Source organism: Leptidea sinapis, chromosome Z (genome assembly GCF_905404315.1).
Source record: "Leptidea sinapis chromosome Z, ilLepSina1.1, whole genome shotgun sequence".
NCBI lineage: Eukaryota > Metazoa > Arthropoda > Insecta > Lepidoptera > Pieridae > Leptidea > Leptidea sinapis.
In genome coordinates, this window is record NC_066312.1 from 23,995,032 (window position 1) to 24,007,319 (window position 12,288).

The following is a 12,288-nucleotide window of genomic DNA, read 5'->3' on the forward strand; positions in this document are numbered from 1 at the left end:
CGCGCGAGTCTACCAAAGATGCACGCGTAATGCAAAATTAATCCGCGGTACAATAAATTGCAGCATGGACTGGCAATCAGAATATGAACGCGATCGCGCTGAGAGATTCGGCCACAATTCCAAGTATTCAGGCAACCTTGCTCCTGGAGCTAGCAGCAGCAGCTACCAGCAGGCAACGCCAGCAATGCAGATGCCACAGCCTCCCCTGCAAATTTCTGAATATTTTATCCCAAAGCGGTAAGTAATTTTATTAATTTATTTGTTATTCGTCATACTTGTGCGCGGCAATGTTGTTTTAGGTTAGAGTTTGTAGCATTAATCTGTTATCGGTTGATTATTGTTTGTCGGTGAGAATGCATAAAAATAATTGCACTTCACTTGTTATAAAATAGTCTCTAACGCGTGTAACTCAGACATATATATACCAATAATTATTATTATCTGTATTTTACGCAGTGTGAGAAAAATAACTCTTAGTTAACTGATAGTGTTATACTTTTGATTTGAATTCAGATATGAGGAAAAGGAAATCCTTGATTTATCAAGCAATAATTACTTAAAAGGATTCATATGGTATGATAAAAGTGCATTTCTTTTCTTAAAGATGAGCGCGCGGTACTGAGCCATCTAGGGCAGTAATATTATGATGAATTTTGTACTTTTTGTTTGTTTAAAAATGATTAGAAATATTTTTTTTTTAAAGAGTTCAAAGACTAAAATTTATTCCAAAATAATAATCCAATATGGAGCTAGCTCGACGTAAGAAAAACAAATAGAGATTCCGACATTTTATCATACATTTTCAATATGAAAAAACTGTAAATATAAAAATCCTGCTTCACTTTTTATATATTATTAAGTTTAAAAAATATTATCCACATAATATAAAAATACTATATATACTAACTTCATAAAATTTCTAAATTTTTGTTTGAAGTTACGTTTACACTAAAGCAGGATTTTTAATTTAAAAATCCTACAGTATTTAATCATGAAGAAAAAATTTCTGATTGTGACACTATTTTAATTTATTATTTCAAGCTGGCTCCATACTGGATATTGGAATAAAATTTACGTTATTCAACCGGGAAATTTCTTTTTGTAGACACTATTTATTTTTTATTTTTTAGGCACTAAAGCAGCATTATTAAAAAAAAAAACAAAAACTACAAAGTTCACAATGTAACTGCGCTAACTTTTTAATGGACATTGCTTTTTTGTTTGCCGCTATATGCATGCTCTAAATTTGGAGTTGGATTCCGTCAAAAAATTCCGACATCAAGGTAGTTGCAAGAGAGTATAGGTAGGTGATCACAGTGGTACGGGTTCTAATTCCACCGAACCATGTTCACTGCGCTAGCCTGCATTAGTAGACTAGCGACTTTACCCGAACCAGTGTTACGTAGCTGAGCGTGAAAACTCAGTCTCATTCAAAACATTCTCACAAAAATAGTGTCCAATGTTCAAATGAAAAATTCTTTCATAAAATTATTATTATAACTTTATGTAGTCGATTATTAAAGTTACGAGTGTCAATGTAGCGGTGATTGTTTGACACTTTAAAACTGATTCCAAACGTTTTCGAAGCTCAAGAGTTGTATGATTTGTGAATTGTGGTTCATTGCCCTGATGCACACTATGTAAAATTTTCCAATGTTAAAGATTCTAGATCGTCAATCCAACTAAGCATTTAATATAGATTTTTTTGCCTATTCAATATAAAAGCTTTTCTGGGTCAGACAATACATTAAGCCTATCTAAATAACAAAAATTTGACTTCACTTAAGTTTTCCAATTCGCTCCTTTGGCCTTTGAATTTATTTTGTGAATCACTCAATGTATACACGGGTAAGATGTTCAATATTATGTCTGTTCATTACAATATTTCAACTTGATAGTATGAATATAAACAATGTCAGTAGTGAATGGCGGAAAGCAATCAAATATTTCAATTATTTATTCATCTATACTAATCTTAATATATAAATTAATTTTGTGCGTCTGTTGTAACTGATTTTGAGGATTTTTTTGTGTGTTCCAGAGAATTTGAGATTTGTTTAGATTCTCAATTCCATCCATATAATATAATTATCCTGCTCATGTGTATGTTAGTGAACTCCTCCTAACGGCTGGACTGATTTTTCAAATTTAAGACGTGTGTACAGGACAACGTCTGTCGGGTCCACTAGTAATATTATAAAATGTTAAACTTTGTGCGTTTGTGAGATTATGGGGGGGAAGTAATCTCTGATCTATAAGCATCGAATTTGAAAATTTTGTTACCCATACAGCTATATAGCTCGCCACATTATTTGGGAGTGGTATAGACTACACAGGTATCGAAAAACTTTTAACGGATATCGAAGGTACGTTACCAAATCACTAAAATGACATCAATAACTTTTAAAAATGAATGGATTAGTATCCAATCAATCAACACTTCCGTATATTTAGTATGAGATAGGCTAGTTTATGGGTACCAGGGCCTATTTCTGCCGTGAAGCAGTAATACTACTGTTTTGGTCTGAAGGGCGTCGTAGCTAGTGAAATTACTGGGCAATTGAGACTTAACATCTTATGTCTCAAGGCGACGAGCGCAATTGTAGTTTCGCTCAGTATTATTGGGTTTATCAAGAATTCTGAGCGGCACTGCATTGTAATGGGCATGGTATCAATATCAATCAGCTGAACATCCTGGTCGTTTCATAAAAAGTAATGTTAATTAGAAGGGTCGCACAACAAGGACACCACTTCGAATACAAAATCTTGTACTTACTAAGAAATTATTATTATTATTTATTTAAAATATGGCTTTATTACTTTGTATGGTTAAAAAACAGTTTCCTCTAATATCAGTTCTAAACTAAAATAACCTTTTAAAATAAGGAAACTAAAACTTTTCTACTAATCCCATACTACATGTACTGGAGTGGGGGAGGTGGGGGTAGAGTGTTTAATATGAATATTTTTGGGTACTTCTCGTTTGATTGAAAAAGAAGTTATTATTGTTATTTTACTGATTCGGTGAAGTATTTTCGATATCAGTTCAAAGTTTTTCATATTTGTAATAGTTATGGGATGATCGCCTCGTCGCACTTAACGGTTACACCCTGTACATTAACCAAACGAAAACATATCTTACGATGAGTGATATCTTATGATTGTTTTGTATTTATACATGTGGCAGAATGAACACCAACAAAAATGGTTACACTGGTTAATCCGGACGAAGTCGCGGGTAACAGCAAGTGGATAAAATTTACATTGGCGTGTTTTTTTTTTACGTCAAAACGAATACTTTTTGTCTGCATGTTGAATCCACGCTAGTTCTACATTTACGGCCGTTTTCAATAACCTATCAATCCTTAGTTTAACTAATGGATACATTGCTTTCACCGTTGAATGACAAGATCTTATCTATCCATAGTTATGTCCAATATAGTTATAGTCCAATGCTATCTGTCAATAGGTTATTGAAATGTAAATAAGCGTAAAAATATAGATTTTTCTACCTCAAGTAAGTTAAACTATAGATAGGTTATTGAAAACGGCCGTTAGTAGAAAATTTGCTTTGACCAAATCAATGCTGGTGTGGCGTGCAGATTACACCAAGTTACACCAGTTACTCCAAGTCCTAGGACCTTAAAAGATATTTTGCCTTAAATCGGCCATCATTTGTCACACATCAATGAAGTCATCCGCGGGGCATTTTAGAGCCAAATTGTTATTGCCAAGTGGCACGCGTCTTGATGGCATGACACTGATGTATAGGCACGGGGAAGGGCTCTGGTGTCGGACGCGAACTGATCAACATGCTGCCTCATTCTCATGTCCAGGCAACTTCAGATGTGCTGGTGCTGATGTTTTGACTACCGAAGACAACGAGCGTCATAAATACGTCGGTCTCGGTGAGTCATAAATCTTTGTGTGGTTTGCTAACGAGACACATCTTGACCCGTGGGGCCAAGAGGGTCGGAGAATGTACGAAGTGATACTGATTCTACGCGCCTCAATAAGGATAATGGAAATCCAAGTGCTGGCAGCAAAATTATAGAAAGAAAGAAAAATAATTTATTCACTTGACACCGATGAATATAATAGATTTTACCACCATTTCGGAAATGAGCATTAATGAGAAACCAAGTATTAGCCAACGAACCAGCCTAGATATTTTTTACTTTATATAATCATACTAGCTGAGTGACAGACGTTGTTCTGTTCATAATAAAAAAATCTCTTGCGGATGGAATTTTGGAAAATCCGTTCTTAGCTGACCTCTACTCGATGAAAAGAATATTCCTACCAAATTTCAAGTCTTTAGCACTAATGGTTCCAGAGATATCGTGATTAGTGACTATATACGTGGAAATCTCTTATATATATAGATTATGAATTTTAAATTTAATTACAATCACAGTTATACTATGAATGAATATAAAATTTATACAAGCATAAACAGTAAATATTTCAGTGAAAAATGCAAAGATTAATATTAAGTACTCAATACCATACTTTTAAATTGTTTACATTCGTGCCAATTGTAACTGGTTCTCCAACTTCTCAATATAATAAAAATATAGTGAAATTTTCCTCAAGGCGAGCAACTAAACAATACGACGTACAAATATCTTGATTGTTTATTCATAAAGTGACAACACATACAATAATATATATATATATAATACTATCTATAATATATATATATATATATTATAGATAATATATATATATTATAGATATTATTCTGGCAAATAAATACTAGCGTATACACGAACTAAGCGAGCGAGAGAGTAGATTTACCAATTTTGAAGCTTCTTAGTATTTTGTGTATTAAAATAGCTAACTACTAGCTAATACCCACGTTGACAAATCGAAAGGGGTTACGCTGCCGGATGGTATATAAGGTGATATTCAAAGTGTATGGATCTGATCGCCCTTCATTTGTGGACTCAAGCCGACGACGGGTAGGTAGGTACATATCCGGGCGAGACAGGTCAATCTGCATTGCTCTAAGTACTTAGCAGCGCATTCATAACTTATGTTTTTCACTTTAATTTATTTTTGTTATTGCAATATATTAACCGGTTGGTGTGATTCACGAGTATGATAGGTATCCAAGTCAATTTTCATTACTTTTGTAATTTTATTGCTATGATTGTGCGTATTGAGTATTTATCTTTAACTACGGTTCTTTGGGGAATATCATAATATTGAAGCTATTCTTCTTTACGTGCGTTAGGGAAAAAATATCAAAATGAATTTTTACGGTGCGCTCGCACACTGAAGACCAAATTCGACACACTAATGTTAGTTTTTGAAGTGAAACTTCTTTAGGCGCATGAGGGTAATTTTCTTACAAATAAAACGGAAACGGAAGCGTCACGGAAATTTGAGACGGTTTTCAAGAAGAGGAGGAGGTTTTTGTTCAAGGGAGAGAGCGATTGACACAGATTGAGGAAAAGTATTTCTCACTCTCGGGCTTCCCAACTTGCTTAACTTCCTAACGTGCAGGTTAAGCGCGCAGCCGCTAGTAAGTAGAACATCTTCCCTACTAGCGTTGTTGTTTGCAGGTTTTTTTAATCCAAGATGGCCGCCGCGCAAAATTATGATTTCAACATTATGGATATCGTATCCGAGGTTCTCGAGGGTGCAGAGAACGAATTTGGGATCATTTTTAAAAATCCAAGATGGCCGCCGCTAAAAGTATGATTTCAATAATATGGATATCGTGTCCGAGGTTCTCGAGGGCGCAGAGAACAAACTTGGGATCAATTTTGAAATCCAAGATGGCCGCCGCGCAAATTTATGATTTCAACAATATGGATATCGATCCGAGGTTCTCGAGGGTGCAGAGAACGCATTTGGGATCATTTTTGAAATTCAAGATGGCCGCCGCGCAAATTTATGATTACAACATTATGGATATCGTATCCGAGGTTCTAAAGTGTGCAGAGAACGAATTTGGGATCATTTTTGAAATCCAAGATGGCCGCCGCCCAAAACTATGATTTCAACAATATGGATATCGAATCCAAGGTTCTCGAGGGTGCGGAGAACGAATTTGGGATCATTTTTAAAATCCAAGATGGCCGCCGCTAAAAGTATTATTTCAACAATATGGATATCGAATACGAGATCCTCGAGGTTGCAGAGAACGAATTTGGCATTATTTTTGAAATCCAAGATGTCCGTCGCGCAAAATTATGACTTCAACAATATGGATATCGTATCCGAGGTTCTCGAGGGTGCAGAGAACGAATTTGGGATCATTATTGAAATCCATGATGGCACCGCAATGAAGTTCATTCCACACCAGAAAGCTCCTTGAAAACCGCACTGTGGATGACCGCCACACATCCAGTTGGTGGGGATGCTATCCTGATTTATGGCGTGTCGTACGAAAGTGGAATTCGGCGGAACTAATCAGGTAAAAAAGCTCTTCGGAACATTCCTCGTAATAAATGCGGTAGATGATACACAATGAAGTGACGTCTCTACAGTGATCCAACCGTTCACAGAGCGCTGGGTCCCCGACAATTCGAGCTGCTCTGCGTTGCACGCGGTCAAATGGTTCGAGCTGATACTGGGGTGCGCGTAGTTTGTCAATTTAGTTTGGCATTTGTATCATACATCAGCTACCATAAGCCTTTTGCAACTCATATGTCTACTGAATTAAACCAATAAATTTGCGGTATAATAATATTTTCATTACTTAAATATAAACATATATTCAAACAAAAGAAATCTTTTATCTATATATTTTATAAAACTAGGATTACATTAAATTAAAACTATCATTACGGGGAAGCGTACGAAGAATACTGGCAGCATTTCCGCGTTAGATAGCTAGGCTGATCCGTTGACCGAATCTGCTAGTGCTTGGGTGGCCAGTAGACCTATTGAGGCGAGAAGAAAGTACTTAGTACATTATCCGCGCCTCTGGGCCCCACGGGCCAAGTGTCTCGACACCAAAGGGTACAAAGACGTATAAATCACTGAGACCGACATGTTTGTGACGTTTGTTTTATTAAATATCTTCTTTTTACACGCTTTTTTTTGCTTCACCTGTATGCATCTATATTTGTTTGTAACCGACTTATTTGGGCGCGATTTAGACCCACTTTTAACGGCCAGAGTTCGTTCAAACTTCGTAGATTTATCGAGGACCGATGACAATACATTATTTTGGTAAAATTATTCCATTTTTCAATTTGCAAAATAATTTTTTGTTAATTTATATAATTTTCATCAATCGTCGATAAGGCAAGAAATGGTGTTAATTTTAAATTTCAACCATTACCTTTAACCCATTTATCTAATATTAGGAAATTTTCGAATACCAAAGAGAATTTTGTGCTTTAAGCGTGTTTTTTTAAACTTTTATATAATAAAATTTCAATTTTATTTTTTCTACAAACGTAATGGTGCTCCCACACTGCTGTTATAAAATGTCTGAAAACATTTTCAAACACATGTACTTTTTTTTTATTATAAAAGTATGCAAAATTGGTATTTAAATTTTACATCTCGCCAAACTGTTGCAACAGTTTGTTGGGGAGTTTACGCTCTTAGACTATACTACAATACTGTGCATCTATAATAAATTATACCTAATTTGTAAGTTATCTACACTATTACCAATACACACATAATATATTACTTAGTGACTAAATCATAATATTCCTTAAAACATGGTAAAGTTTAACCTGTATACATATTCTTCCTAGCATGAAAAAAAATGTTAGAATTTGTTAGATGTTGATGATGCTCCTACATTGATTGAAAATGTTTAATATCAGGTTATTATCACTGGACCTGACGTCGATGCCGTCACATCGTCGCTTTTTTACAGTTTGCAAAGCAAGCATTTATTTTTTCAGTATTATAGGTTGATGAACAGATTTTGTGTTGTGATAAAAATCAATGAAAGAATCTAAACGAAAAAAGTATTTATTTTTCTGACAGTAATAGTACTATAGAACTATTAACAGCAAAAGTCGAAACGTAAAAATGAAAAATTCAAAAATAAAACAGTGATAGCACGAAAATATCACGACATGTACCTAATTGTAATGAAATTGTAAACCGTACTGACACAACAGGAAGAGCGCGAGGGGGAAGGGGACGGGGCTTCACGTTCCAGCGAGGTCTAGATATAATCGAGCCATGTAGTACAAACATTTGATAACATGACATCATGACACCGCAAGGCGCGTAGCATGCAACACTCCGCATACCCTGCTGTCGCCTGGGTGCAATATGCTTGTACACAAATGATTACAAATGTTTTTTTTGTGACACCTGATTAAATGTTTGTTAGAAAATGTTATTTATTTTATAACAGCTGGTGGTGCTCCTACCAATAGCACGAGGATTAAAAGTTATTAAGAATTAATTTCTCTTAGAAAGAAGAGATCTCTAAGCAAAAACTGACCTAAATGCAGTAGGATAAACTTATAGTAAAAGATAAACAAATTGAAAAAAAGAAGAGAGCACCATTTAAAGCACCTCCAAACATTATAGGAGATAAAAGTAAAAAGCAACTTACACTACACCAGGTTCTAAGTTCAGCAAGGTCAATGCATTTGGAAAAGTGAGGAACCGAAACAACTCTATACCCTATAAAAGTAACAAGAAATTAAGCGTCAGCAACTGGAAAACAAAACTAAACTATACGCAAAACAAACAATAAAAGAAAGAACAATCTCACAAGCCGACTGGTCATCGTGCAAGGGTGAACCAAAACCCATGTGGAGAGTTATACTCCGAATCTCTCCCTAAAGAAGAAAAATTCATGAACTTGCAACACCAAAAAGAGATATCTCAGGAATATGCGAAATACCTATAATTCCTAGTGAAGAAATACTTATTTTCAAAAATAAAAGAATTTAAGGGTATATTAGAAAGAGTTTCTAAATACTCAGTTACCTACCGAAACAAATGAATTATGGACAATCATACAAGACTATTCAGCCACAGAACCCATGAAACACAACAGTATCACAGAAGTAGAACAAATTTACAATTGGCACACGAAATAGCTTAGAAATAACCTTACCACAAACGACTTTAATTTTTTTTTAATTCGTAACACATTTGTTTTATAAATTTTCTGAGATTATTTTCTAAAAGCATATACATTTCCCAACAAAAGACTTAACCGAGTAGTAGGCAAACAAGTTTATTTTTGTTCCTCGTGTTAACATTACTATTATCACAGTTTCTAGCAAATGCGCTAATGTGCTTATATACATACATTATCAAGAATATACTGAGATGTAACAGTTAAATGTTTATTTCTTGACTCATAAGGACCTAGGTTACAAAAATAACTAAATTTGTCACACCAATAGCTATTTCAGTTTCAATAATCATCACCGCGTCGCGTGGCTTGAAGTTTTGTTTATTTTATATTATAATATCTTTGAATTCCGAGCCGTAAAGTGATGAATAGGCTTATTATGACACTCCGCGTTTTCGCGCGTGATACAAAATTTGTCACCATATCTATTTGTAAGCGTGTTAAACTTTATCCACATTATATAAAAAGTTAATAAACTTCAAGGTCGTGTTTATAGTATTGTTAAAATAATATTGTATAAATAGTCTCAATTAGGACGATCCAACCAGAGGCGTGTATATTGTATACGGTGGTTTTCAATAACCTATCTATCCTTAGTTTAACTTATTATAGGTAAGACAAATCTATCCTTTTACGCTTCAATTACCTATCGACATAAGGCATTGGACTATAACTATGGATCGATAAGATCTTGTCATTAAACGGTGCAGCAATGTATTCGTAACTAGAGATACGTTATTGAAAACGGCCGATAGGCAATTAGGCAGTGCCTACCTCGTTACGAATCTAAATAAATACAGCACTAGTGTTAAAGTTAATTAAGTTTAATTTGGTTCCGTTATTTTATAACCAAACTTCTATTGAACACCCACTCAAATATATATAAATACTAAAAGCCTACGGTAAGCAATCTTTGCTTATTCCTAAGCTCAACTACGACTACTTAGATCCACAGTGCCTACCTACCAGAAAACGAATGCACGCCACTGGATCCAACATTAGATTAACTTTATGTTGTATCAGATCATCAGTTGTATTTTTGTCAAGCATCGCTCGAAACCATTATATTATGCTGCCGTATCAATTATACGGGCCCCGGGCCACGGAGGACCCCGACATACGTAGCAAAAATTTATAAAACCATTTGCTCCTTACCGAAAAAAAGGCAAGGAGAGTGTATATTTAGTGTATATTATTATATTTAATTTGAATTGTTTGTAAAATAAGAGTTAGAGAAATCTTAACCCTTCATAAGAGCCCCCAAGCAAATTTTTATAAGGGGCCCCGCCAAGGCACGCTACACCACTGTATTGTTACCACAAGAGAGTTGTTATGTGTGTTGAGGTGCGTTGTTCGATAATATGCTTTCTTATTATATTTACTACAAACGAAAATCGTGATAAGAAATATAGATAGTAAGATCAAATTTGAATACATTGCAACTAAACAGATGTCAAGTATCTCGGTATAATCCACTTGTGAGAATTTAATCCAACAAATTGCAAAGTAATTGTTATTTGATTAACGTTGAACCAGTGTTAGTTTACAAGCAAGTCTGATGTGGGTACGATCTCAATCCTAAGCATGCGTTAGGCACTGCGCATACGGCGAGTAATGATGATTATTTTTGTGATAAAATGCTTTCTCTTCCCTAGTTGAATGTGATGTCCTTGGTGTAGTCATCAGGGATTCCCTTGGTTAAAATCGGTTCCCAGGTGTAGATATAAACGAAAATTTATTTTGAGGGTCGACGAGGTCTAAAAATCAACCCCAACTAATTAACACATAACTTACGTTAGGTGTACTTGTCATTGAAATGAATAATATTTTAGTAGGGAGCTGTATTATCCTCCGGTCGGAAAAAAAGAAGTAGGAAATATCATTGTTATACTTTTAACAACCTTGACAAGTTGATTAGCGTGTAAAATGAGTGTTCGTACAAAATGAAAAGCTTGGCAAGGAAAAAAGACTAGAGATATTATTTTTATAATAATTTGGCTATCGGCTTGGCAGCTTGTTTTCAAAATAAGGACTTATTTTTATAAAAGAAGATGATCTATTTACCTATAATTTATTTTTAATTGTTTATAAATTGAGTCCTTATGTTTGGCCGCCTACAATTACTAATGGATTCTTCTGTATGTCAAATTTACTAATAAATGAAGAGGGGTTGCTTCCTTTGGTTATATTGCGATTAATACTGAACCCATTGGAATAATACTTATACCAAATGATGCATCGAGCTTCGGAGAAGGTTTTAGGTTTAATTTATGGTGATTACTTATCTGGAACCTACTAGTAATTGTATATTGGCAATACAAATAATTCAGTCAAGAGACTGAATTAAGCGGGCGTGGAGTACTTAATTAATGTGCCAAAACAATCGTATGCTGGATCAGCACTTATATTAAATGTAATATTAGGCTTGCATACACAGATCAGCTATGTGGGTATATTGTTTCGTCATCGATCATCCTACAGTAATTAATTCGGGTCTGCGTCACGACTGAAGTTCGTTTCATGGGCACTAATTATTCTTTTCGAGATTCGGAGTCACTGACTCTGCTGCTCTCATACCATCGTATTCTGGACGCTCAGGTAGGGTTCTTTCACTTTACTTATCGACAAATCGGAATCCAACTGTGGTGTTTTCTTTTTCAGGATTGCTATAATATACGTACAAAGAACTATTACTATTACCACCGTTTTGAAGGCGTTATACTAAGTCGACTATTATTTTAATGTTTAGTGTACTTACTGGCGAATTTCTTTCAATACATTTTTATCTTCAACACCTAGTATGCTAATTTCCAGAAGTAAAAACTCTGTTTTTCTTTAATTATTAGAGGGAAGAAACGAACAAGTGGCTCGCCCGATGGAAATGCAGGAGCCTCGAACATTGAAGTGGTTAATACCACTGCGCGTTACAAAACGTTACCCGTGTCGGAGATCAGGCCTATCTTAGGGCAAAACATTGAGAATACTGAAGGTGGTCCCTGCAAGAGGCAAAAAGTTAAATGGTAATTGACTTTATTATACAATATAAACCACAAACATAATATATTGCCAAGTGGTTATCGAATTAATGTCCTGTTATTATGACGCTCATGTCAACTAATTTTATAATAATTATAAATAATAAATTTCATTTGAATTCTAGAATAACACGCTGATTGAACCAAACAAAAAAGAAACGGTATAGTCGA

At 34.9% G+C, this 12,288-nt stretch overlaps 1 protein-coding gene across 1 annotated transcript in view; it reads left to right on the forward strand.

Moving 5' to 3' along the window:
* The first annotated feature begins 9 nt into the window (after positions 1-9).
* Positions 10-12,288, forward strand: part of LOC126978721 (uncharacterized) — a 95,941-nt gene continuing 83,662 nt past the window's right edge. Inside the window, exon 1 of the mRNA XM_050827745.1 lies at positions 10-237. Coding sequence (XP_050683702.1) covers positions 65-237 — 173 coding nt within the window. The 5' untranslated portion in view covers positions 10-64. The remainder of the gene's footprint in view (positions 238-12,288) is intronic.